This window comes from Bufo gargarizans, chromosome 2, assembly GCF_014858855.1.
Source record: "Bufo gargarizans isolate SCDJY-AF-19 chromosome 2, ASM1485885v1, whole genome shotgun sequence".
Classification (NCBI taxonomy): Eukaryota; Metazoa; Chordata; class Amphibia; order Anura; family Bufonidae; genus Bufo; species Bufo gargarizans.
Window position 1 is genome coordinate 265,570,822 of NC_058081.1, and position 22,552 is coordinate 265,593,373.

Genomic DNA, 22,552 nt, shown 5'->3' on the forward strand with positions numbered 1-22,552 from the left:
TCCTCACCAGGCTTCTGCGATCCCCCCATCGGCACCCAGCGCCCTCTAGGTAGGTTAGGGTCAGTGAGGGAGAGGCACCGTTAGGCAGGGATAGAAGGGAAAAGTTAGTTAGGAAAAAAGCAAAACGCTTTATCTAAACTTATTGTTTTTTAGCTTTGAAACCCTAGCCCCCCCCTGCCACTTGCCACCCCCCCCACCAGCCCTTATGTACCCACTGCTAGATAAGGGTTATCACTTGTACGTGGATAACTTTTATACTAGCATTCCCTTGTTCAGGTCCCTTGCCGCCAGATCCACGTTCGCTTGTGGGACCATGCGGAAAATCAGCGCGGCCTCCCTGCCTACCCCCTCCAGGTACCTATCCCCAGGGTTGAGACCCGTGCCCTTACCAGTGGAAACCTGTTGCTGGTCAGATATAAGGACAAGAGGGATGTCCTTGTACTGTCCACAATTCATGGTAACTGCATCACCCCTGTCCCTGTGCGAGGTACCGCGGCAGCGGTCCTCAAGGCCGATTGTATCGTCGACTACAATCGGTATATGGAAGGAGTTGATCTCTCTGATCAAGTCCTCAAGCCATATAATGCCATGCTCAAAACCCGGGCATGGTACAAAAAAGTTGCGGTCTACTTGGTACAGGTTGCCTTGTACAACGCTTTTGTACTATTCTGAAGCGCTGGCAGCACAGGGACATTTCTCCAATTCTATGAGGCAGTCCTCAAGGACCTGATTTTTTCAGACCGGGAAAGAGCAGGCCGGAGTACCTCGGGAATTGGAGGCGCCTGGATCGTCCCTGGCCAACATTTTCCAGGTGTGGTCCCCCATACTGGAAAGAAGGGACGAACCCAAAAAAGAAGCAGAGTGTGTCACAAGAGGGGGATACGGAAGGACACCACCACTCAATGTGACACTTGCCCCTCTGCGTTATCGATTGCTTCAGGGAGTATCACACTTCCATGGAGTACAACATTTTTATAATCCCCAACAGTCCCCTAGAGAACATAAGCTATGGCTCTCAGACTTTGAAGACACAGAATTATTTGTATTTTTTTTCCAAAAATATTAGTTTTAGTGCAGGCATCCTAAAACTGCGGCCCTCCAGATGTTGTAAAACTATGACTCCCAGCATGCCCAGACAACCTACAGCCATCAGCAGGGCATGGTGGGAATTGTAGTTTTACAACATCTGGAGGGCCGCAGTTTGAGGATGCCTGCTTAGTGTCTCCATACATATTGGGCATCGCCATAAAAAAAAAGTGTTAAAAAAAAAAAAAAAGCTATTTTTGGTCAACTATCATAACAAAAAGTGTAATAGCGAGCGATCAAAATGTCATATGCACCCCCAATTAGTGCCAATAAAACCGCCATCTTATCCCGAAAAAATGAGCCTCTACATTAGATAGTCGCCCAACAAAAAAAAAAACTGTAGCTCCCAGGCTATGGAGATACTAAAATAATTTTTGGGGGTTCCTAAAATTATAATATAGTGTAAAATCTAAATACATTTTAAAATGTAGACATATTAGGTATCGCCGCATTCGTAAGAATCTGCCCTATAAAAATAACATTTGACCAAACCCCTCGGATAAACAGCGTTAAAAATATAAAATAAAAACTGTGCCAAAACACCAATTTTTGGGCAAAATTTCCTTTTGAATCCTTTTTTTCCGGTAATAAAGCAAGGTTTAACAGCCAAACAATACTAAATATTTATTGCCCTGATTCTGTAGTTTTCAGAAACACCCCATAAGTGGTCGTAAATGGCTATATAGCCACACGGCAGGGCATAGAACGAAGGGAACGCCATATGGTTTCTGGAAGGCAGATTTTGATGGACTGGTTTATTTACACCATGTCCCATTAGAAGCCCCCCCTGATGTAGCCTAGACTAGAAACTCCAAAAAAGTTACCCAATGTAAGAAACTACACCCCTCAAGGTATTCAAAAGTTACTTTACAAACTTTGTTAACCCTTTAGGTGTTCCACAAAACTAAATAGCGAATGTAGAAACAATTTTAGAATTAAAATTGTTTGTTACCTTGCCTCAAAAAAGTGTAATATAGAGCAACCAAAAATCGTATTTACCCTAAAATAGTCCCAAAACAACAACCACCTTATCCCGTAGTTTTCTAGATGGGGTCACTTTTTTATGGAGTTTCTACTCTAGGGGTGCATCAGGGGGTTTGAAAAGGGTACATTGTGTAAATAAACCAGTCCAGCAAAATCTGCCTTCCAAAAACCATATGGCGTTCTCCTTCTTCTATGTCCTGCCGTTTAGCCAAATAGTAGTTTATGACCACATATGGGGTGTTTCTGCAAAGAATCAGGGCAACCCATATTGAGTTTTGTTTGGCAGTTAACCCTTGCTTTGTTCCTGGAAAAAAATTGATTATATTGGAAAAATTTCCCCAAAATTCGAAATTCTTAAATTTTATGTCCATTTGCCATGAAGTCTTGTGGAAGACCTAAAGGGTTAACAAAATCAGTTTTGAATACCTTGAGGGGTGTAGTTTCTAAAAGGGTGTCATTTTTGGATGGTTTCTATTACGTAAGCCTCACAAAGTGACTTCAGACCTGAACTGGTCCATAAAAAGTGGGATTTGGAAAATTTCTGAAAAATTTTAAAATTTGCTTCTAAACTTCTAAGCTATGTAACATCCCCATAAATATAACTACCAAAATTATACAAACATGAAGTAGACATATGTAAGGTCATCACAATTTTGGGGGGTATTACTATGTATTACAGAAGTAGAGAAACTGAAACTTTGAAATTTGCTAATTTTTCAAAATGTTTGGTAAATTTTGTATTTTTTATGCAAAAAAATTAACTTTTTTGACCCAATTTTAGCAGTGTCATGAAGTACAATATGTGATGAAAAAACAATCTCAGAACGGCCTGGGTAAGTAAAAGCGTTTTAAAGTTATCAGCACTTAAAGTGACACTGGTCAGATTTGCAAAAAATTTCCTGGTCCTTAAGGTGAAATAGGGCTGTGTCCTTAAGGGGTTAAGCACCAATTTAGTTATAAAGTGATTTTGAGGGGCTTATGTAATGGAAACCATCCATAATTGAGCCCATTTTAGAAACTACAGCTCTCAAATTATTCAAATCTGATGTTACAAACTTTGTTAACCCCTTAGGTGTTCACAAGAATTAAAGGAAAAAGGAGGTAAAATTTCACGTAATAACTTCATAAATTAATTTGTACTGTAAAATAACATTTCCCGAACTCAGGTTCAGTTCCAAGGTACCACTTGGAACCGAATCAGAGTTCGGGAAATGCTGTGACGGGGACCCGATGGCTTGGACGGCAGCCCCGACGCCTGTGAGATCCAGCCTGTAAGTGTATTATATTGTGTAGTACACTTACAGTCAATGCATTACAATACAGATGTATTGTAGTGCATTGGAGAAGGGACCAGACCCCCAAAAGTCCCAGACAAAAAAAAAAAGTTAAAAAATATGTAAAAAAAAAAAAAAGTTTTTTGCAATTTTTTTGTTTCAAGTGAAAAAAAAGCATCCTTTTCCTAAAATAAAGTTAAAAAAATAATAATTTGTGAAAAAGAGAAAAGTAGACATATTAGATATCGCCGCGTCCCTATCAACCGGCTCTATAAAAATATCACATGATCCACCCCGCCAAGTGAACGCCGTAATAAATAATAAAAAATTGACAAAACAGCGATGTTTTGTCACCTTGCCTCAGAAAAAGTGTAACACCAAGCGATCAAAAAGTCTAATGTACCCCAAAATGGTACCAATCGAACCGTCATTTCATCCCTCAAAAGATAGGACCCTACCTAAGACAATCACCTAAAAAATATAAAAAAAAATAAGGCTCTCAGAAAATGGCAGCACAAAAACAAGATTTTATTCTGTTCAAAAATACTTTCACTGTGTAAAACTTATCAAATCTAAAAATGATAGACATATTAGGTATTGCCACGTCCATAACCACCTGCTCTATAAGGCTACTTTCACACTTGCGCTTGATCGGATCCGTTCTGAACGGATCCGATCATATTAATGCAGACGGAGGCTCCGTTCAGTACGGATCTGTCTGCATTAATAACTTAGAAAAATTTCTAAGTGCGCAAGTAGCCTGATCCGTTCAGACTTTCAATGTAAAGTCAATGGGGGACGGATCCGCTTGAAGATTGAGCCATATGGTGTCATCTTCAAGCGGATCCGTTCCCATTGACTTACATTGTAAGTCTGGACGGATCCGCACGCCTCCGCACGGCCAGGCTGTCCGCCTGGCCGTGCGGAGGCGAGCGGAGCGGAGGCTGAACGCCGCCAGACTGATGCAGTCTGAGCGGATCCGCATCCATTCAGACTGCATCAGGGCTGGACGGAAGCGTTCTGCTCCGCTCGTGAGCTCCTTCAAACGGAGCTCACGAGCGGACAGCAGAACGCTAGTGTGAAAGTAGCCTAAAATATCACATTATATGCCCCCTCAGGTGAATGTAAAAAAAACGATGTATGCCAAAACGAGTAAAAAAAAGTGTAATACCAAGCAATCAAAAAGTCTCATGTACCAATGAAAACATCACCTCATCCCACAAAAAATGAGCCCCCACATAAGACAATCACTCAAAAAAATAAAACCAATGGCACCCGTAAACCAATCCATCAAAATCTGTGCTGCAAAAGCTATATGGAGTTCTTTCGGTCGAGTCCTGGCCTGTGACCCCATAGCAGTTTACCACCACATATGGAGTATTTCCATAAACTGCAGAATCAGAGTAATATATTGAGGTTTATTTTGCTGTTAACCCTTGCTGTGTTGCAAGAAAAATTGATTAACCTAAAAAATCTACCAAAAAAGTGAAATTTGGAAATTTCACCTCCATTTTCCTTTACCCTGCTTTCAAACCTGAGCGTTTCTGAAACGCGCGTTTAACGCGCGTTTTTATGCGCGTTTTTTGTAATAGTAAACGCGCGTTTGTGTCATTGACTGCAGTGTCCTATGGCCACAAACGCACGTCAAAACGCCCCAAAGAAGCTCAAGAACTTGCTTATGCGTCGGGCGTTTTACAGCGCGATCGTACGCGCTGTAAAACGCCCAGGTTAGAACCATTCCCATATTCTTGTGGAACACCTAAGGGGTTAACAAAGTTTGTACCATCAGTTTTGAATAATTTGAGGGGTGTTATTTCTAAAATGGGGTCATTTATAGATGGTTTCCATTACGTAAGCCCCTCAAAATCACTTCATAACTGAATTGGTGCTTAAAAAAAAAATGGTTTTGGAAATTTTGTTGAAAAATTTAAAAATAACTTCTAAGCCTTCTAACATCCTAAAAAATATAAAATGACATTTACAAAATGATGCCAACATAAAGTAGACATGTGGGAAATGTTAAGTAATAAATATTTTATGATGTTTTAAAAGCAGAGAAATAGAAATTTTGAAAATTGCGAATTCTTCAACATTTTGGGTAAATTTGGGATTTTTTCATAAATAAAGGTGAAATATATTGATTCATTTATGACTGTCATGAAGTACAAACAAGAAAACAATCTCAGAATGAGTAAAAGATTTCCAAAGTTATTACCACATAAAGTGACACGTCAGATTTGCAAAAATCGGGCTGGGATTTAAGGTGAAAAGTGGCTCAGTAACTGAAGGGGTTAAAGTCTTCACAATTTTACATTAAGGAACATTTTTCAGAAATTGTTCTGCAATTTTTAGTTATTTGCAGATTGGTGAACCTCTGTGATCTTTGCTTTTTAGCGACTCTGCCCCTCTAACATGCATTTTTTATACCCAGTCATGTGACTTAATTGGAAATAACTCCTCCAGCTGTTTTTGTTACACTTAGGGATTCCGTTATGGCTTTCCGTTATAATGTGGTTATAATGGAAAATAACGGAATCCATAAGACTGAAATCAAAACGGAAGCCCTTAAGAGGCATTCCGTTTTGATCCTTCATAATACAAGTCTATGGGCAGCATAACGGATCTATTGTGCAGGAGTCCAGTCCTGCATAACGGAAACCAGGACGGATCCGTTATACTGCCCATAGACTTGTATTATGACGGAATGCAAAACTGAAGCCTTTAAAAGGCATTCCGTTTTGATCTGTCATAATAGAAGTCTATGGGAATTATAATGGATCCGTCTGGTTCCTGTTATGCAGAACGGACAAAAGTCATGTCGACAGGACTTTATTTTCCATCTTGTGACATTTGCGTATTATTCTTGTGGTTATTCTAGGTGGATCTTTCAAAGAGCTCTCTAAGTTGTCAATTCATTTTAACACTATAATACCTGTGAAATCAAAAGAAGAGCACTTGGAAATAGACCTCTCTGCTCCATTTCTTATTCAAGGCAATAAGTGGCTTTATGGGTATGTCCAGCTTGATGAGTGACATGATGCAAACTGCTTTTTCCTTTTTTGTATATATTTCTTTTGTAAAATTGAGGGTTTTATTTCACATACACTATTAATGTTTAATGAAAAAATATATATTGTATGAAAATGAAGCCTTTTTTAGTTATAGTATTGGGATCCTGGTGTTTTCTCAGTTCATTGTTTAACCTTCTAGGTGCATTAAGTGTTCTAACATAAAGTCACTAGAGGAGCTGCAGTCCTTATCACTGGGAGTAGGATGGGATGCTGCAGACATAGCAAAAGGTAAAAATGTAATGTTTAACCTTTAGATTATTTTATTATTTTGTCTTCTACTATGACTCACTATGAATCAGTTTTCTTCTACTGTATCCCTGTCCACAAGCAATTATAATATATCTAAGGAAGGCTCATTTATTTGAAACCAGCATATGACACGCATACATCTGTGTATTAAAAACAGCAAAACAGATTTGGGGACCACAGCCATCTAGATGGCACAGTTTGTTTGATCTAATTTATGCATAGTGTGCCCTGAATGCCAAGGCCTCCAAAATCCGCCCTTGGAGAGTGTACAATACACTTAACAAACTGTAAGTACATCCTGTCCTCAATTCTACTAAGGTTGTTTGTCAAACCCCAGAGAGCCCATTTAATAGTGCTTGAAATACAATTTAGTCTGGATGTCACTGGCACTCTTAATACTAGATGCACTTCTTAGTAGTTTGGTTTTTAGAAAGCTAGTGCTCTCAGTACTTTGCACCACTTGTTCCCTGAAGGACTCCTTATTTTTTAATATTTTTTATTATAGCTCCAACGTATTCCTCAGCACTGTGCAGATGTGGAAATAACGTACAAGTGAAATTACAAGTAATTAAAACTAATTAGACAAAAGGAGAGCTTTTCTTGCCCAAAGAGCTTGTGACACAATTGGTTCACAATGCTAATTTTTTCCAAGTGACCAGTCCAGTGCTGGTATGGGTAATATTAATAAAACTGTTTGCGCCCATCACCCAGTATTAGAGCCAACACTGATATAAACTGAAGAGTGATGCAGGGTAGTTAGTTGAGGACAGGATTAAGGGGGGGGAATATCTGAGACCAAGTAAAGTTTTGTACAAGCTATTGTTTTATGATATAAGACTATTTGAATAAATATGGGGGGTCATTTACTAAGCTGAAATATGTCTAAATTTAGGCTTATTTCAGGTGCAGATGGCGGTGCAACAATTAGTTGTGCCACTGACTGCGACTTCGCCCTGCTAACGCCAGGTCTAAAATTGTGGAAGGGGACGGGCCGTCTCATTTACCATTTTCTACGCCTGTTTTAGGCGTAGAAAATGGTCTAAATGTAAGACAGCTTGGAAGCGGTCTTAGGGTACTTTTACACTAGCGCTTTGTGTGGATCCGTCATGGACTGATCCATTCAGATAATAAAGCCGTCTGCATCAGTTCAGAACGGATCCGTTTGTATTATCTTTAACATAGCCAAGATGGATCCGTCTTGAACACCATTGAAAGTCAATAGAGGATGGATCCGTTTTCTATTGCGCCAGTGAAAAATGATATGTCCCCATTGACTTACATTATGTGCCAGGACAGATCCGTTTGGCTCAGTTTCATCGGACGGACAGGAAAACGATGCAAGCAGTGTGTTGGTGTCCGCCTCCAAAGCGGAATGGAGACTAAACGGTGGCAAACTGATGCATTCTGAGCGGATCCTTTTCCATTCTGAATGCATTAGGGCAAAACTGATCCGTTTTGGACCGCTTGTGAGAGCCCTGAACGGATCTCACAAACAGAAAGCCAAAACGCGAGTGTGAAAGTAGTGTGACATTTTTTATGATTTTTCTTATTTTTGGGTGTCTGGGTGAATATAATTCTAATAACTCTTTTTCCTCATTTAGTTTTGGGTGTTGAACTCTTAACACACCTTTTTGTTATGAATTTCACTCTTGAAGATGAAACTGGATCTCTAAATGCCTATTTGTGGCGGCATTCTGTGAGTATGACTTTCTTAACGCTAAAAAAGTGTATCTTTGTCTACAGTCTAGTATGACTGAGATCTTTAATTTCTCACCCCTACCCCACGGTCCAACTGTCTGTATGCAGTGTAAAACAAAACCACTGACCATAGTGCACTTTTTTGTTCAGCACTCTATGCTTCCCCTGTTATTGTAGTGACTGCAGTGTCTGTAGTGACTTTCAAGTCCTGAATGATATCTACATTTAAAAATGGTTTCTCAGGTTTTGAAAAACTTATCTGGATTAAAAAAACAAAACAGCAGAACAGCTGTCCACAGTTTGTGATATTGCAGCTCAGCACCATTCACTTCAATGGACCCAAGCTGCAATACCGCAGCATGCTGTGGTATTTTCTCCGTCCAAAATTCCGGAACACATGCCTGATGTGGCATTATTTTCCATTGAAATGCATTAATGCCCGTTTCCGGAAAAAACGATCTGGTTTTGCAGTCTGCGCATGCGCAGACCTTTAACTATGTGAAAAAGATAAATATCGGATCTGTTTTTCCGGATGACAACCGGAGAGACGGATCCGGTATTGCAATGCATTTGTGAGACGGATCTGCATCCGGATCAGTCTGCAAATGGTATCCGTTTGCATACAGATTGCAGTTACGGCGACAGAGCTGCCTCCCGGAATCCAACAACACAAGTGTGAAAGTACCGTTAGCCCGGCACGGATGTTCCATGCCAAGTGGAGCAGGTGTCTATCTGTCTATATAAGTAGCACAATAGCTATCAAAGCATATGTGGTAAAAATAGCAAAATAAATAAAGTTTTTTTTTTTTTTTAAAAGGGCCTTAAGTTAAAAAAACGTAAAAAAATTTTTTTTTCTCAAACAGTTTTAAAATGGAATAAAATTTTGAAAAATCCGCTCATATATTCATATCACCACATCCAAAACAAATTAAAGCATACAATGATCATTTAATTTATGCCACACAGTCAATATCATCAAACAAAACGATAAAAAATAAATAAAAATTATCAAGCTTTCACCAATGGGGCTCAAAATGGGTTTCCCTCAGGTATTCCAGTTCCCCCACAAAAAAATTAGAGAGCAATAGAAAAAGAGTGATGTGAGAGATAGCAATGTCTGTACAGCACAGAAGAATATGAAAGAGCTAAATAAATAAATAAAATACTAAATAAATGTTTGATTGATGAGGATTCAGTCACTGGTAACCCAAAATTATGAGCAAGCAGGACACTGCACTCTGAGGGGTTCAATATTAGAAATAATTCCCAAACAGTTTGTATGGTGGTAAAACTTTGAAGGAGTTGCAGTGCTGTACCACAGCCCTATTTATTGTGATTTGTGAAGGTTCTACCAGTCAAACCCCCACATAGCAAGATACTATAACCAAGCTCTAGTGACATCAAATCCCTGTTTAAAGGCCCCCTTTAAATTGCCTCACTAGAGCAGGCAACTACTGTATGCCACATAATGGCCTGCCGACTCCCTGTATAACATTGCATGTGGTAATAATAATGACGTGTCATCCACATGGCAACTGAGAAGTCGTTTACTAGGATTTGGCTGCTCCCAGTGACCAAACAACCCCCACAACAAGATTGCAGGAGCCGTACATGTGCTATGGCAACTAGGAGTGTTTTGCTTGTAAGTTCATTTAAATCCGTACTCATTCTGGGCTTTGAAGTCAAGAAGACGGTCCTATCAGTGACTGACAGCCTTCTCTCTATGGCTGTGTATTGTAAGGGACTGCTCTCTCTCAGGGGGTCGCAATCACAGACTTTTCCTCTGACAACGGAGTGCGAGTCCAAAAGGTGCTTTATTTCGGCACATCAGCACCATCAGACACACATAAACATAAAAAAAAACACTTGCCCGTCTGGGCTCTACCTAATACACGTGTTGTCTCTACCTCACCTATAGAGTGCCGTTCACGGATTAGATTCGGCTTCCTCAGCCATATACGGTCCAGCAGCCTCCAGGCTGTGACCACACCAGCACCCTTGGGGGAGATGGTCCAGAAGTCCTCCCGACTCTGACCGTGCGACCTTCTTTCCGTAGGCGTCGCTGGGCCCCCAAAACTTCAGGCTTTACAAAGCCTCGTGGCCCCTCAGCCCTCCTGGCTGAGACCACACAGAGCGTCTCAGGCTTACTCTCTCTCTCTCTCTCCCAGGCTTTCTCAGCCTTTCTCCCCCTCTCTCATACACAGAGGGTTGTTTTATCCCTCCTTGATTACAGCAGAAGGCCTCACCTGCGACAATACATGTGGTGGAAGGGTGTGGACTGGCAGATCCCACTGCCAAACATATCCCCCAGTCCACATGAAATCCAGCCCAGAACAACATCTAGACAAAACTGTCTCAGCAAACTACACTTTGCTAAAACCACTGCAGCTTTCTGGATTTCAGTTAGCTCACCCAGCTGAGGTATCTAGGTGGGCTATACACGCTTCCCGGCACTTATTCTGTAAACATCACCGCAGTATAAACAAATAGCTGTAAATCACTGATAGGACTGTCTCCTTGACTTCAAAGCTAGAATTAATTAAATAAACTTGTACTGAATCTTTTCCCCCAAAACTATATTTCAGTCTGCTCAGTTCCTCCCACTCTACAACATGCAGATTACTTTGCATTTGATGATAGGTTCCTATAAGTTCTTCTTAAGCTTAATGAGAACACAACAATTTTAACATATACTACAGTGGAAAACCATTGCAGATTATGGTATAAAAGATCTACCAATCACATGGTTCAGGGAACTAAAAAATGAGCTTACAGTTGTAAAAAAATCACCCCTTCCCCAATGTTACAAATAAAAATGTAAACATCATTGGTATCACCTCTTCCAAAACTATCAAGATATAAAAGTATTTATCCCATAAGGTGAATGCCCTAATGAAAAAAGGCTGAATTGTTGTATTTTGGCTGCTTTGCCTCCCCAAAAGAATTGGAATAAAAAGTGATGAAAAAGGGATACCTACCCAAAATGGTATTACTAAAAACTACAGATCACCCTGCAAGACAAAAGCCCTTACACAGCTCTGTAAACAGAAATATAAAAAGTTGTGGGTGTCAAAATGGAGATGCAAGGTTTTTTATTTTATTTTTTAAACCATTAAACATAACAATTTGGTATCACTGTAATGTGACTGACCCGCAGAGTAAAGGTAATGTGTTATTTTTTCCACTGCTGTAAATATGAAACCTGTAAATGGCAGAATTGAATTATTTCCCATTCATCCCATTAATTTTTCAACCTTTCCAATCCCAATAAGTGGAATATTAAATGGTGCCATTAGAAAGTACAACTTGTCCTGCAAACAGCAAGAATGCAAGCAGCTATACTGTATTAACAGAAAAATCTAAAGTTTCTGACTCTTGGAAGGCAGGGTTATGGAGATAATGTCTATTCACGTGAGATCACTAGAATTCCTCTCAACCCTACTATAAACATCATACTTTCCAATGTTTCAATTAGGGCTGTTTCGGGTATCGAACTTACGATATTTGTCTTTTATCGATACTAGGCTGTGGTACGTGCCCCATGTTCCCTCAGCAACACAGGGAAGAAGGAAGCAGTCTCTCCCTCCCCCTGTGCTGGCGCTGCCTCCAATGAGAGTGCGGAGGAGGGGAGCGCCACCAATGATAACTAACGTTTAATACATTACAAATGCATGCGGCGGCAGAAACACATTGCCGTAACCCTGCATTTGTATATTAATAATAATCCTAACATTTGTATAGCGCTTTTCTCCTGTCACACTCAAAGCACTCAAGGGGCCACCCTGCAGTGTTAGGAAGTCTTGCCCAAGGATTTCCTACTGAATCGGTACTGACCCTACATAGCCAGGATTCGAACCCTGGTCTCCCATGTCAAAGGCATAAACGTTAATTATCATTGGTGGCGCAGCGCTACCCATCCTTCCCGTCCCCAGTATTTCAAACATTGGTGGTGCAGTGCGCCCCCCCTTCACAGTATTAAAATCATTGGTGGCAGTGGCCACAGAGTCCCCTCACCTTCTCTCATTGGTGGCAGTGGCTGCTTCTGATCGAAGGCCCAGCAGTGTAATCCTGGGGCTCCGATCGGTTTCCATGACAGTCAGGACGCTATTGAAGCCCTGGCTGCCATGGTAATTTCCCTGCTGCTGTTTCTACTATGCACATGGCAGCAGGGACAGTGTGAAGTTCTATTCACCCGAATAGAGTTCTATTAGGGTGATTAGGACAAGGGATTAAAAGATCCCAGGTTCTGGCCTCTAAGGGGGGAAATTGTTATTAAATAAACTGTAAAAAAAAAAAAGAAAAGTTTAAAAAAAACACACCAAAATATTAAGTATAAATCACCCCCTTTCCTAATTTTACATATAAAATAGATAAACCTTAAATAAATATTTCATATCGCCATGTCCGAAAAGTCCAAACTATTAAAATATTTTTTAAAAAAAACGTTAACGCCGTAAAAGAAAAACCGCGCAATTCGCCATTTTTTTTTTTTTTGTCGCCTCGTCCCCCCAATAAATAGGATCGGACTGTTCAATTATGGGCCGGACGTTCCATAAAATGCGGAATGCACGCAGCTTTTTTTGGCGTTTTTATTTTTTCGCGTGGTATCGAATGGTATAGAGTATCGCAATACTTTTTTATGGTATCGAAACCGAATCAAAATTTTGGTATCGAAACAACCCTAGTTTAAATTGGTAAAATCAGCGTATACAAGCCCCGCCCCTGGGAATGCCCAGATCGCATCGGAAGCACTCACTTATGGGCAGTGTTTATGCTGTCCCCCGATTTATTTTTGTCCCGGGACAGCATAAATTTGTTGAGACTGTCTCTGGAAAACGGGAACAGTCCCACCAAATTTAGGACAGTTGGCAACTATGCAAACATGTTTCCTAGGCTTGTCTGTTTCAGTTATATACTGTTTGAAGTTGGTAATTATGTTTTTACAAACTGCATTTTTCATTTTGTCCTGTGCAAACATAGGAACAGTTCTTTCAGATTCCTCCCTCTGAGATACTCATGAATAGTGATCTCCAAGAAAGACTTCATATGATCATGAGTACATTGTGTCCATCAACAAAGCAAATTAGTAAGTATTATTTTTAAATATTTCATACTGCATACCAGTATGGCATGCAGGTGTAGCCTGCTTGCAGGTTGCAGGGCTACCACCAGTAATGGTTGTTGCTTCGTTATTACTTTTACTAAATTGCACCCCACACCTTCTGCATGGCATGTATACCACTACATTATAGAACCACGTTATAAGGATAGTAGTACTATATGATATACCTGTGAAGAAAACATAACAGTTTATAAGGCTGAAAAAAGACATCTGTCCATCTAGTTCGGTCTGTTATCCTGCAAGTTGATCTAGAGCAGGGGTGCACAACCTTTTCTGGTCGGGGGCCACACTGTAAGACTGAAGGAATCCCAAGGGCCGAAAAATAAAAGTTAAAGGGGTATTACCAACTGATATACTGTATTTATTGCATATTGTACATACAGTATATACTATAAATATCTGGTTACACCTCCAGGATTTACATCTAATAGGAGAATACATGAGAAATGCATGCGAGCAGCCACAAGACATAGTCATACATGTCTGTCAACAGATGGTTGGGGGCCGCACAGAATGATATCGAGGGCCGCATGTGGCCCCCGGGCCGCAGGTTGTGCACCCCTGATCTAGAGGAAGGCAAAAAATAAATAAAAATGTGAGGTACGTAGAAGCCAATTTTCCTCACTTTAGGGGGAAAAATTCCATCCAGACTCCAATCAGGCAATCAGAATAACTCCCTGGATCAACGACCCATCTCTAGTAAGTATAGTCTGTAATAGTATTACACTCCATAAATACATCCAGGCCCCTCTTGTACTCTTTTAGTGAACTCACCATCACCACCTCCTCAGGCAGAGAGTTCCATAGTCTCACTGCTCTTACAATAAAGAATCCTATTCCATGTTTGTGTACAAACCTTCTTTCCTCCAGACGCAGAGGATGTCCCCTCGTCACAGTCACAGTCCTGGGGATAAATAGATGATGGAAGAGATCTCTGTACTGACCCCTGATATATTTATACATAGTTATTAGATCTCCCCTCAGTCTTTTTTCTAAAGTGAACAACCCTAGTTTTGATAATCTTTCAGGGTACTGTAGTCCACCCTCTCCAGTTATTACTTTAGTTGCCGTCCTCTGAACCCTCTCCAGCTCTGCTGTCTGCTTTGTTAACAGGAGCCCATAGCTGTACACAGTACTCCTGACTCCTGACTAGAGATTTGTAAAGTGGTAGGACTATGTTCTCATCACGGGCATCTATGCCCCTTTTGATGGAACCCATTATGTTATTGTCCTTGGCAGCAGTTGCCTGACACTGGTTTCTACAACTTTGCTGTTCACTAAAATTCCTAGGTCCTTGTCCATGTCAGTGTGAAGGTACTTTCACACTAGCGTTTTTCTTTTCCAGTATTGAGTTCCGTCACAGGAGCTCAATACCAGAAAAAAACTAATCAGTTTTACCCTAATGCATTCTGAATGGCGAGCATTCAGTTCAGGATGCATCAGTTCATTCCCCCTTACATTTTTTGGCCGGAGAAAATACCGCAGCATGCTGTATTTTTCTCTCCGGCCAAAAATCCTGATCACGGGCATCCAGTATGGTTTTACGGCCTTGACCCTTACGCACAGAGATTGTTCCAGATTCTCTGAATCTTTGGATGATGTTATGCACAGTTGATGATGATAGATGCAAAGTCTTTGCAATTTTTCGCTGGGTAACACCTTTCTGATATTGCTCCACTATCTTTCTACGCAACATTGTGGGAATTGGTGATCCTCTACCCATTTTGGCTTCTGAGAGACACTGCCACTCTGAGAAGCTCTTTTTATACCCAATTATGTTGCCAATTGACCTAATTAGTGTTAGCCTCTTATTGCTACTTGTCCCAACTTTTTGGGGATTTGTTGACACTGTGAAAATTTGAATCAATGTATTTTTCCTTTAAAATCATACATTTACTCAGATTAAACGTTTGATCTGTCATCTATGTTCTATTACAAATAAAATATTGACATTTGCCACCTCCACATCATTGCATTCAGTTTTTATTCACAATTTGTTTAGTGTCCCAACTTTTTGGGAATCCGGTTTGTACTTTCAATTTGTTGTCAGCCTATGTACCTTTAAAAACATGCTGCATTCATACATATGATACGGCAATCTCCCCTTTGTATTCTCCCCATATGCGTACTGACTCGCATTTAGTTGCTGAGGAATCTCAGTTACATGCTGGCCGTGGCATCCCACGTGCCGCTCGGCTTGAAGCGATCTTACCTTAGATGTGAAGTTTCTGTTCGCTCTCGTACGCTGGGGGGTGGTATCAGCTGGGTGCCGCAATTGTTTGCAAGCCATGCAGCGATGATGTTGGTAGGTATGGTCCTTTCATAAAGTTGCGGAGCGCTCCGATATATTGTTAAATTCTGGATCTATAGCTGCATAAATGTTCGGGGGGCTCTTCCTCTTTCCACTGAGGAACTACATACAGACATTTTCTCCCAGTCCAAGCATTTTCATTTTATATACTAACCTTTTATGTGGTACAGTTTTAAATGCTTTGGAGAAGTCAAGATATACGACATCCATTGATTCACCACTGTCAAGTCTAGAACTTACCTCCTCATAGAAACTAATTAAATTAGTTTGACATCACCGATCCCTCATGAAGCCATGCTGATATGGCGTTATTTGCTTATTTTCATTGAAGTACTCCAAGATAGCATCTCTTAGAAAATCATCAAACACTTTACCCACCACAGATGTTAAACTTACCGGCCCATAGTTTCCAGACTCTGTTTTTGGACCCTTTTTGAATGTTAGCACCACATTTGCTATGCGCCAATCCTGTGGAACACTCCCTGTCAGTATAGAGTCCTTGAATATCAGAAATAATCTGGCTAATTCTCTTAGGATACAGGGGTGTATGCCATCTGGTCCCAGTGATTTGTCTATTTTAATCTTTTTAAGATGCCTTCTTCCTGGGTCAGACAGGGCACTTATAATGGGGAATTTACTTTCCGCATTTTATCTGACAGTTTATTTTCTTCAGTGAATACAGTGGAGAAAAAAATATTTAATAGCTTTGCTTTCTCCTCATCGCTCTCTGCAACTCCCCCCTCGTTACTCTTTAGATGGCCGACACCTTCAGATTTATACTTTTTACCATTTATATAATTGAAGAACATTTTAAGGTTAGTTTTACTTTCTTTGGCAATTAATCTCTCGATCTCTAGTTTGACTGCTTTTATTTGTCTTTTACATATTCTATTTTTTTCCTTAGTTTTTCAGTGCTTCCTCTCTACCCTCCTGTTTTAGTGATTTAAATGCTTTCTTTTAGTCATTTATTGCTTTCTTTACATTTTGTATTTGTCCACATAGTTTTTTTTTCTTGTTCATTAACCTTTTATTCCCATAAGGTATGTACCCAGTTAGTTAGGCCTATGGCCTCTCTTAGGGTACTGTCACACTAGCGTTTTTCTTTTACGGTGTTGAGTTCCGTCACAGGAGCTGAATACCGGAAAAAAACTGATCCGTTTTATCCTAATGCATTCTGAATGGAGTGCATTCCGTTCAGGATGCATCAGTTCAGTCCCTCTTACGTTTTTTGGCTGGAGAAAATACCGCAGCATGCTGCAGTTTTCTCTCCGGCCAAAAATCCGGAACACTTGCCGGAATGCCGGATACAGCATTAATTTCCATTGAAATGTATTAGTGCCAGACGGATCCGGTTTTCCGGTCTGCGCATGCGTAGCCCTTTAAAAATGCAAAAATAAATAAATACAGGATCCGTTTTTCCAGGTGACACCGGAAAGACGGATCCGGTATTTCAATGCATTTGTCAGATGGATCAGTCTGACAAATTCCATCCGTTTGCGTCCGGATTGCCGGATCCGGCAGGCAGTTCCGGCGACGGAATTGCCTGCCGGAATCCTCTACCGCAAGTGTGAAAGTTCCCTTAGATGGCTAAATTTAGCTTTTTTGAAGATTAGTATTTTTGTTCCTCTCTGAAGAAACACTCTTTTAAATGACAATTGGAATGATATTACTTTATGGTCACTATTTCCTAAGTGTCCCCAAACCTGCACATGTGTTGTTCTGTCAGGCCTATTGGTTATTACTAAGTCCAGTATGGCCGTCCCTCTAGTCGGGTCCTGAACCAGTTGGGAAAGTAATTGTCTTTGGTTGTTGCCAAGAACCTGTTATCTTTATGAGATGTACAGGTTTCAGTTTCCCAGTTTATATGTGGGTAGTTTAATTGACCCATAATAACCATACAACCTCATTATGATTTGCCGCCTTGTCTATTAACTAGATTTTCTGTGGACTCTGGTATATTAGATGGCTTATAAGAAACTCCTATTAGTATTTTATTATTGTTTTTCCTCCATGTATTTCTACCCACAGTGACTCCACATGTCCATTTCCCTCACTTATATCTTCTCGGACTGTGGGCTTTAGACAGGACTTTACATAAAGGCAGACCCCTCCCCGTCTCCGGTTTTGACGATCCTTTCTAAACAGACTGTAACCCTGTACATTAACTGCCCAGTCATAGCTATCATCCAGCCATGTCTCAGTTATTCCCACTATGTCATAGTCCCCCTCACACATCACTAATTCCAGTTCACCAGTTTTATTAGTCAGGCTTCTAGCATTAATATAAATACAATTAAGAGATTTTTGTATATTTTTTTACCCTACACCTTTCCTTATAAACTGTTCTAGTCCCTTCTTCTATTCCTCCCCCAGTTCCATTACCTTGCCCCCGGTCTCTATCTGCACTATCTCCCCCTCCTATAACGTAATTACCCGACCCATCAGTCCCTAGTTTAAACACTCCTCCAACCTTCTAGGCCATCTTCTCCCCCAAAACAGCTGCCCCTTCCCAATTGAGGTGCAGCCCATCCCTACGATAGAGCCTGTAGCCGAAGTCGGCCCAGGAACCCCAACCCTCTTTCCTACACCAGTTCTTGAGCCAATTTTTAACCTCCCTAATCTCCCACTGTCTTCCTTGTGTGGCTCGTGGTACAGGTAGTATTTCGGAGAACACTACCTTTGAGGTCCTTGCCCTAAGCTTGTGACCTACAGCCCTAAAATCATTTTTAAGGACGCTCCACCTACCTCTAACTTTGTCATGGGTTCCCATATGGTCCATGACTGCTGGATCTTCTTCAGCCCCTCCCTGTAATCTGTCAACCCGATCAGCGATGTGTCCAACTCGAGTGCCAGGAAGACCTCACACAGTTCAACGATCTCGGTCTTTGTGACAGATCACCCTATCTGTACCCCTAATAATTGAGTCTCCCACTACCAGCACCTATCTGGCATGCCCTGGTCTCCTGCTTACTGGAGCCGACATTCCCCTGACTAGCAGAGCAAGTGTCCGGCTGCAGCAGTGCTATTCCTGAACCCTAATCTGCCAACCTTGCAAACTTGTTGGGGTGTATCAGATCAGGGCAACCCTCCCTGGCACTCTTCCCTCTACCCTTCTTTCTAAAGGTTATCCAGCTACCTGCCTCATAGTATTTAGCTTTTAAGGCACAGATAATCCTATATTTATAACAACATAATTCTATAGTGTAGTGGTAAACTTGCTACTTGCCATGCAGAAGATCTGGGGTTCAGTTCCCAACAAAGACCTGTCAAATAATATTCAGTAAAGGTTATGGCAGAAGCACTGAACTTTTACTTTCCAGCTTTTCTTTTACCATAAAAGAATTGTCTGAAAAACTACTAAACAGTAATGGCTAATAGCATACCTAAAACACTAACTAATTGGTATGTATCATTAAAAGTGCCTCTTTTTTTAAATATTTTACCCTTTTTCTGCCTGCTTGTTGTCAGGGGATACAGCCACTGCTGTAATGTTGTGGCCAGGAGCGCACACGCATGCACACCAGCTCCTCTTCTGACCACCTTGCATCAGTCTGTGTAAAACAGCTCCATGGAAATATTCTGCAAACTACGTCACTGTCTGTCCACTCCAGCGTCTCTCTGTACTGAAGGTGCTAATGAAAATCCTTTTGAGCGTGCTGCTTGTCTGTGCTGTCAATCAACTTCAAAGTCAACGCCCCCATATCAATCAGGAAGTTCAGGGCTGCGGAACAGTGGCAGCAGTGAACAGGGGAGATGGGACAACCCCTTTAATATTATGCCTGTAAGGAAAAGACTAATGCTGTTTAGTAGCTTTTTAGGCACATACAATCCTATTCTTACAGGGCAGATCTATAGTGTAGTGGTAAACTTGTTGCCTGCCATTTACAGGTTCCTGCATTCAGTTCTCAACAAAGACCTGTAAAATAATTTATAAAGTAAATGGTTTTGGCTCAGAGAGGGCCCCTCCTTTACTCAAATTGAATGGAAGCTTAATTATTATTATTCATTGCACTGAAGTGAATACTAATCAGACTGATGATGTCCAGCCCACCAGCTGTGCTGGCCCTTTCCTGTATTACTGCCCTGATGGTCACCCTGCTTATTTAAGATGAAATAGTGGCTAACAGTAAGCTGGATATTGCTCTTTTATTTTCATTATTTAGTCTCCATGTCTAATAATACAATCTCAAGTCCCCAAAAATTTGGACGGTGTGTGAACTGTAAATAAAAACAGAATGCAGTGATTGCAGATCTCATAGACCAGGGATCAGCAACCTCCGCCACTCCAGGTATTCTGAAACTACAACTTCCAGAATGCCCCATTCACTTCTACGGGAGTTAGGAGAGCAGCCAAGCTTGTTTCCATGTGGGGAGTTGTAGTTTCACAGCAACTGCCAAAGGTTGCTGATCCCTGTAATAGACCCATAGTTTTTTTTAAATAGATCACAGAACACATATTAGATGTTGAAAGTTAGATTTTTACCAGTTCATGAAAGAAATAAACCTATTCAGAACTTGGCAAAGGACCATGTCTACCATTTTATAGCATCGCTTCTTTTAACAAGAGTCTGTAAATGTCTGGGACGTGAGGAGACCAAATGTTGAAGTTTTAGGAGAGGAATGTTGTCTGATAAAGTATTCTAGCTTCTCAATAGTCCTTTTTTGCCAGATTTTTCTTTCTATGATGCAGGCAGGCCAGTTCAGCACCCGGACTTTTCCCTCTGAGAAGCCATTCTCTAGTGATGGATGCAGTATGTGGTTTAACATTGTCTTGCTGAAATATGCAAGGCCTTCTCCAAAATAGATGTCTGAATGGCAGCATATGTTGTTCAGTCTACTTTTTTGGGATTGAGGCTGTATACACTCCGAGGAAAATAAACTGTACTGTGATTTATTAACTAGACATCTGTCAGTTTTTGTTATTATTGTTATAATTTGTTAATGTTGTACACTTTGCTTTTCCATTTTAGGTGAATATCCCTGGATGGATTGTTGCATAAGATCATACAATTCTAGCCATGGAAGCAAAGAACAAATATGTTATGAGATTTTTGACACTTTACTTTCAGAAAGAGATTTGAACAGATTTTCATAATGTGAGATAGATGCAGGAAGTAGTGAATATTTTATACTCTCTATTAAAGGAGTTGTTCAAGAATGGGGGGTTGGCAAACACCCCCACTTGGCCAGTCTTGTAGAGGAAAGATTACTTACCTGCTTCCCATGCCAGCTCTCTGCTCCTTCTCCTCCAGGCCTGCAATGCTGGGTTCCCTCGATGTCAACATCTGGTTTGACATCGTTGCAGCCAATCACTGGCTTGGCAGAGACTGGATACCCTTGTCTCATGTGACCATTTGTCATGATGTAAGGGGTACCAGTCACCGCTGCGTCAAATGGTTTACTGTGGCGATGTCAAACCGGATTTTAACATCAAGAAAGCCCAGCAGAGCATCACAAGCCTGAAAAAGAAGAAGGGAGGAGTCGGTGCCAGAAAGAAGGTTACTAATCTTTCCTTTACAGGTATGGCCAAGTGGAGGGTTTTGCCAAACCCCCAGCCCCTTATTATTTCACAACCCCTTTAAGCTCTGTTCACACTGCCATAGTATTTGGTTTTGGATAGCAAAACATTGTTGTCTCCAGTACTATTCCTCCATAGAAAAATGCCAGAAACCAGGGATGGTCACAATTCATTGTTATGCATTTGGTTTGGCTCCGTTAAGAATATGAAAGCCATTATGGTAATGTAACCATTGCCTGAGGTCGGAATCTGTTTTATGGATACATCTGTATCTAATATAGGAAGTAGAAAAAAAAATGCCTAAACAATGTTCAGTACATGTGTCTTGGTTTGTGCAATTAAACTTGTACATATGTTTGTTAAATATCCCATGTCTTAACTTTTTTTGTGTAATGATTTTTCTCCAATTAGGAGAAAAACCTAGCTATCATCTACTTAAAGAATTTGACCATTGAACCACATTTCAAAGCTTCCCATGAAATTTCTTTAAAAAAAATCTTAGAACAGTTAAGTTGGTGGTTCAGTTTTAACAAGAAACCAGACAACAATGGGAAATGGCCTATAATAAAAAAAATAATGTAGAAGTACTTGCGTAGTGGATTTTGCACCACAGCCCGGCTCAGTGGTCATGTTTTGTAGACTGCAGCTAGGTAAGCAAAGTCCAGCAGGAAGAACTGGGGCTGTGGCGCAGGATCTACTAGGTAAGTAAAGCTTTATTTTTTGTTTTTATTTCAGGCCATTTATACACTATTCACAGTGTATAAGCCAAACGTACAAATTCAGGTGGTGGTCTGGGGCAGTGACTCATTACAACTTAATGGGTTGGTATTTATATATTGTAGTTCCCACTTGGGCTTTTCATTTGTGACTTAGCATGTGCAGCATATTGTGTATGCTTAGTACTCGATACCATTCGATACCACGCACCAAAAAAATAAAACCCCAAAAAAGCTGCGTGCACTCCATATTTTATGGAACGTCCTGCCCATCACAGTCCTATCCTATTTTTTAGGGGGTGAGGTGACTAAAAAATGATGAAAAAAATCATACGTTTTTCTTTATTTTCTGTTATGGTGTTCACCGTATAGGAGATATTTTTTAATAGTTTGGACTTTTTTGGAGGCGATCATACATAATATGCTTATTTATATTTTTTTGTGGCTAGAACCTGGGATCTTGTAAGGGGTGAATAGGACTTTACACTGTCCCTGCTGTCCTGTGTTTTGTGCTCACAGCAGC

General features: G+C 40.6%; 1 protein-coding gene across 1 annotated transcript in view; it reads left to right on the forward strand.

Annotated features, from left to right (window-relative positions):
* Nucleotides 1-22,317, forward strand: part of POT1 (protection of telomeres 1) — a 106,826-nt gene extending 84,509 nt beyond the window's left edge. Inside the window, exons 11-15 of the mRNA XM_044280265.1 lie at nucleotides 6,223-6,355; nucleotides 6,555-6,643; nucleotides 8,266-8,360; nucleotides 13,343-13,448; nucleotides 20,766-22,317. Of these exons, the coding sequence (XP_044136200.1) occupies nucleotides 6,223-6,355; nucleotides 6,555-6,643; nucleotides 8,266-8,360; nucleotides 13,343-13,448; nucleotides 20,766-20,890 (548 nt within the window). The 3' untranslated portion in view covers nucleotides 20,891-22,317. The remainder of the gene's footprint in view (nucleotides 1-6,222; nucleotides 6,356-6,554; nucleotides 6,644-8,265; nucleotides 8,361-13,342; nucleotides 13,449-20,765) is intronic.
* Nucleotides 22,318-22,552: the final 235 nt, after the last annotated feature.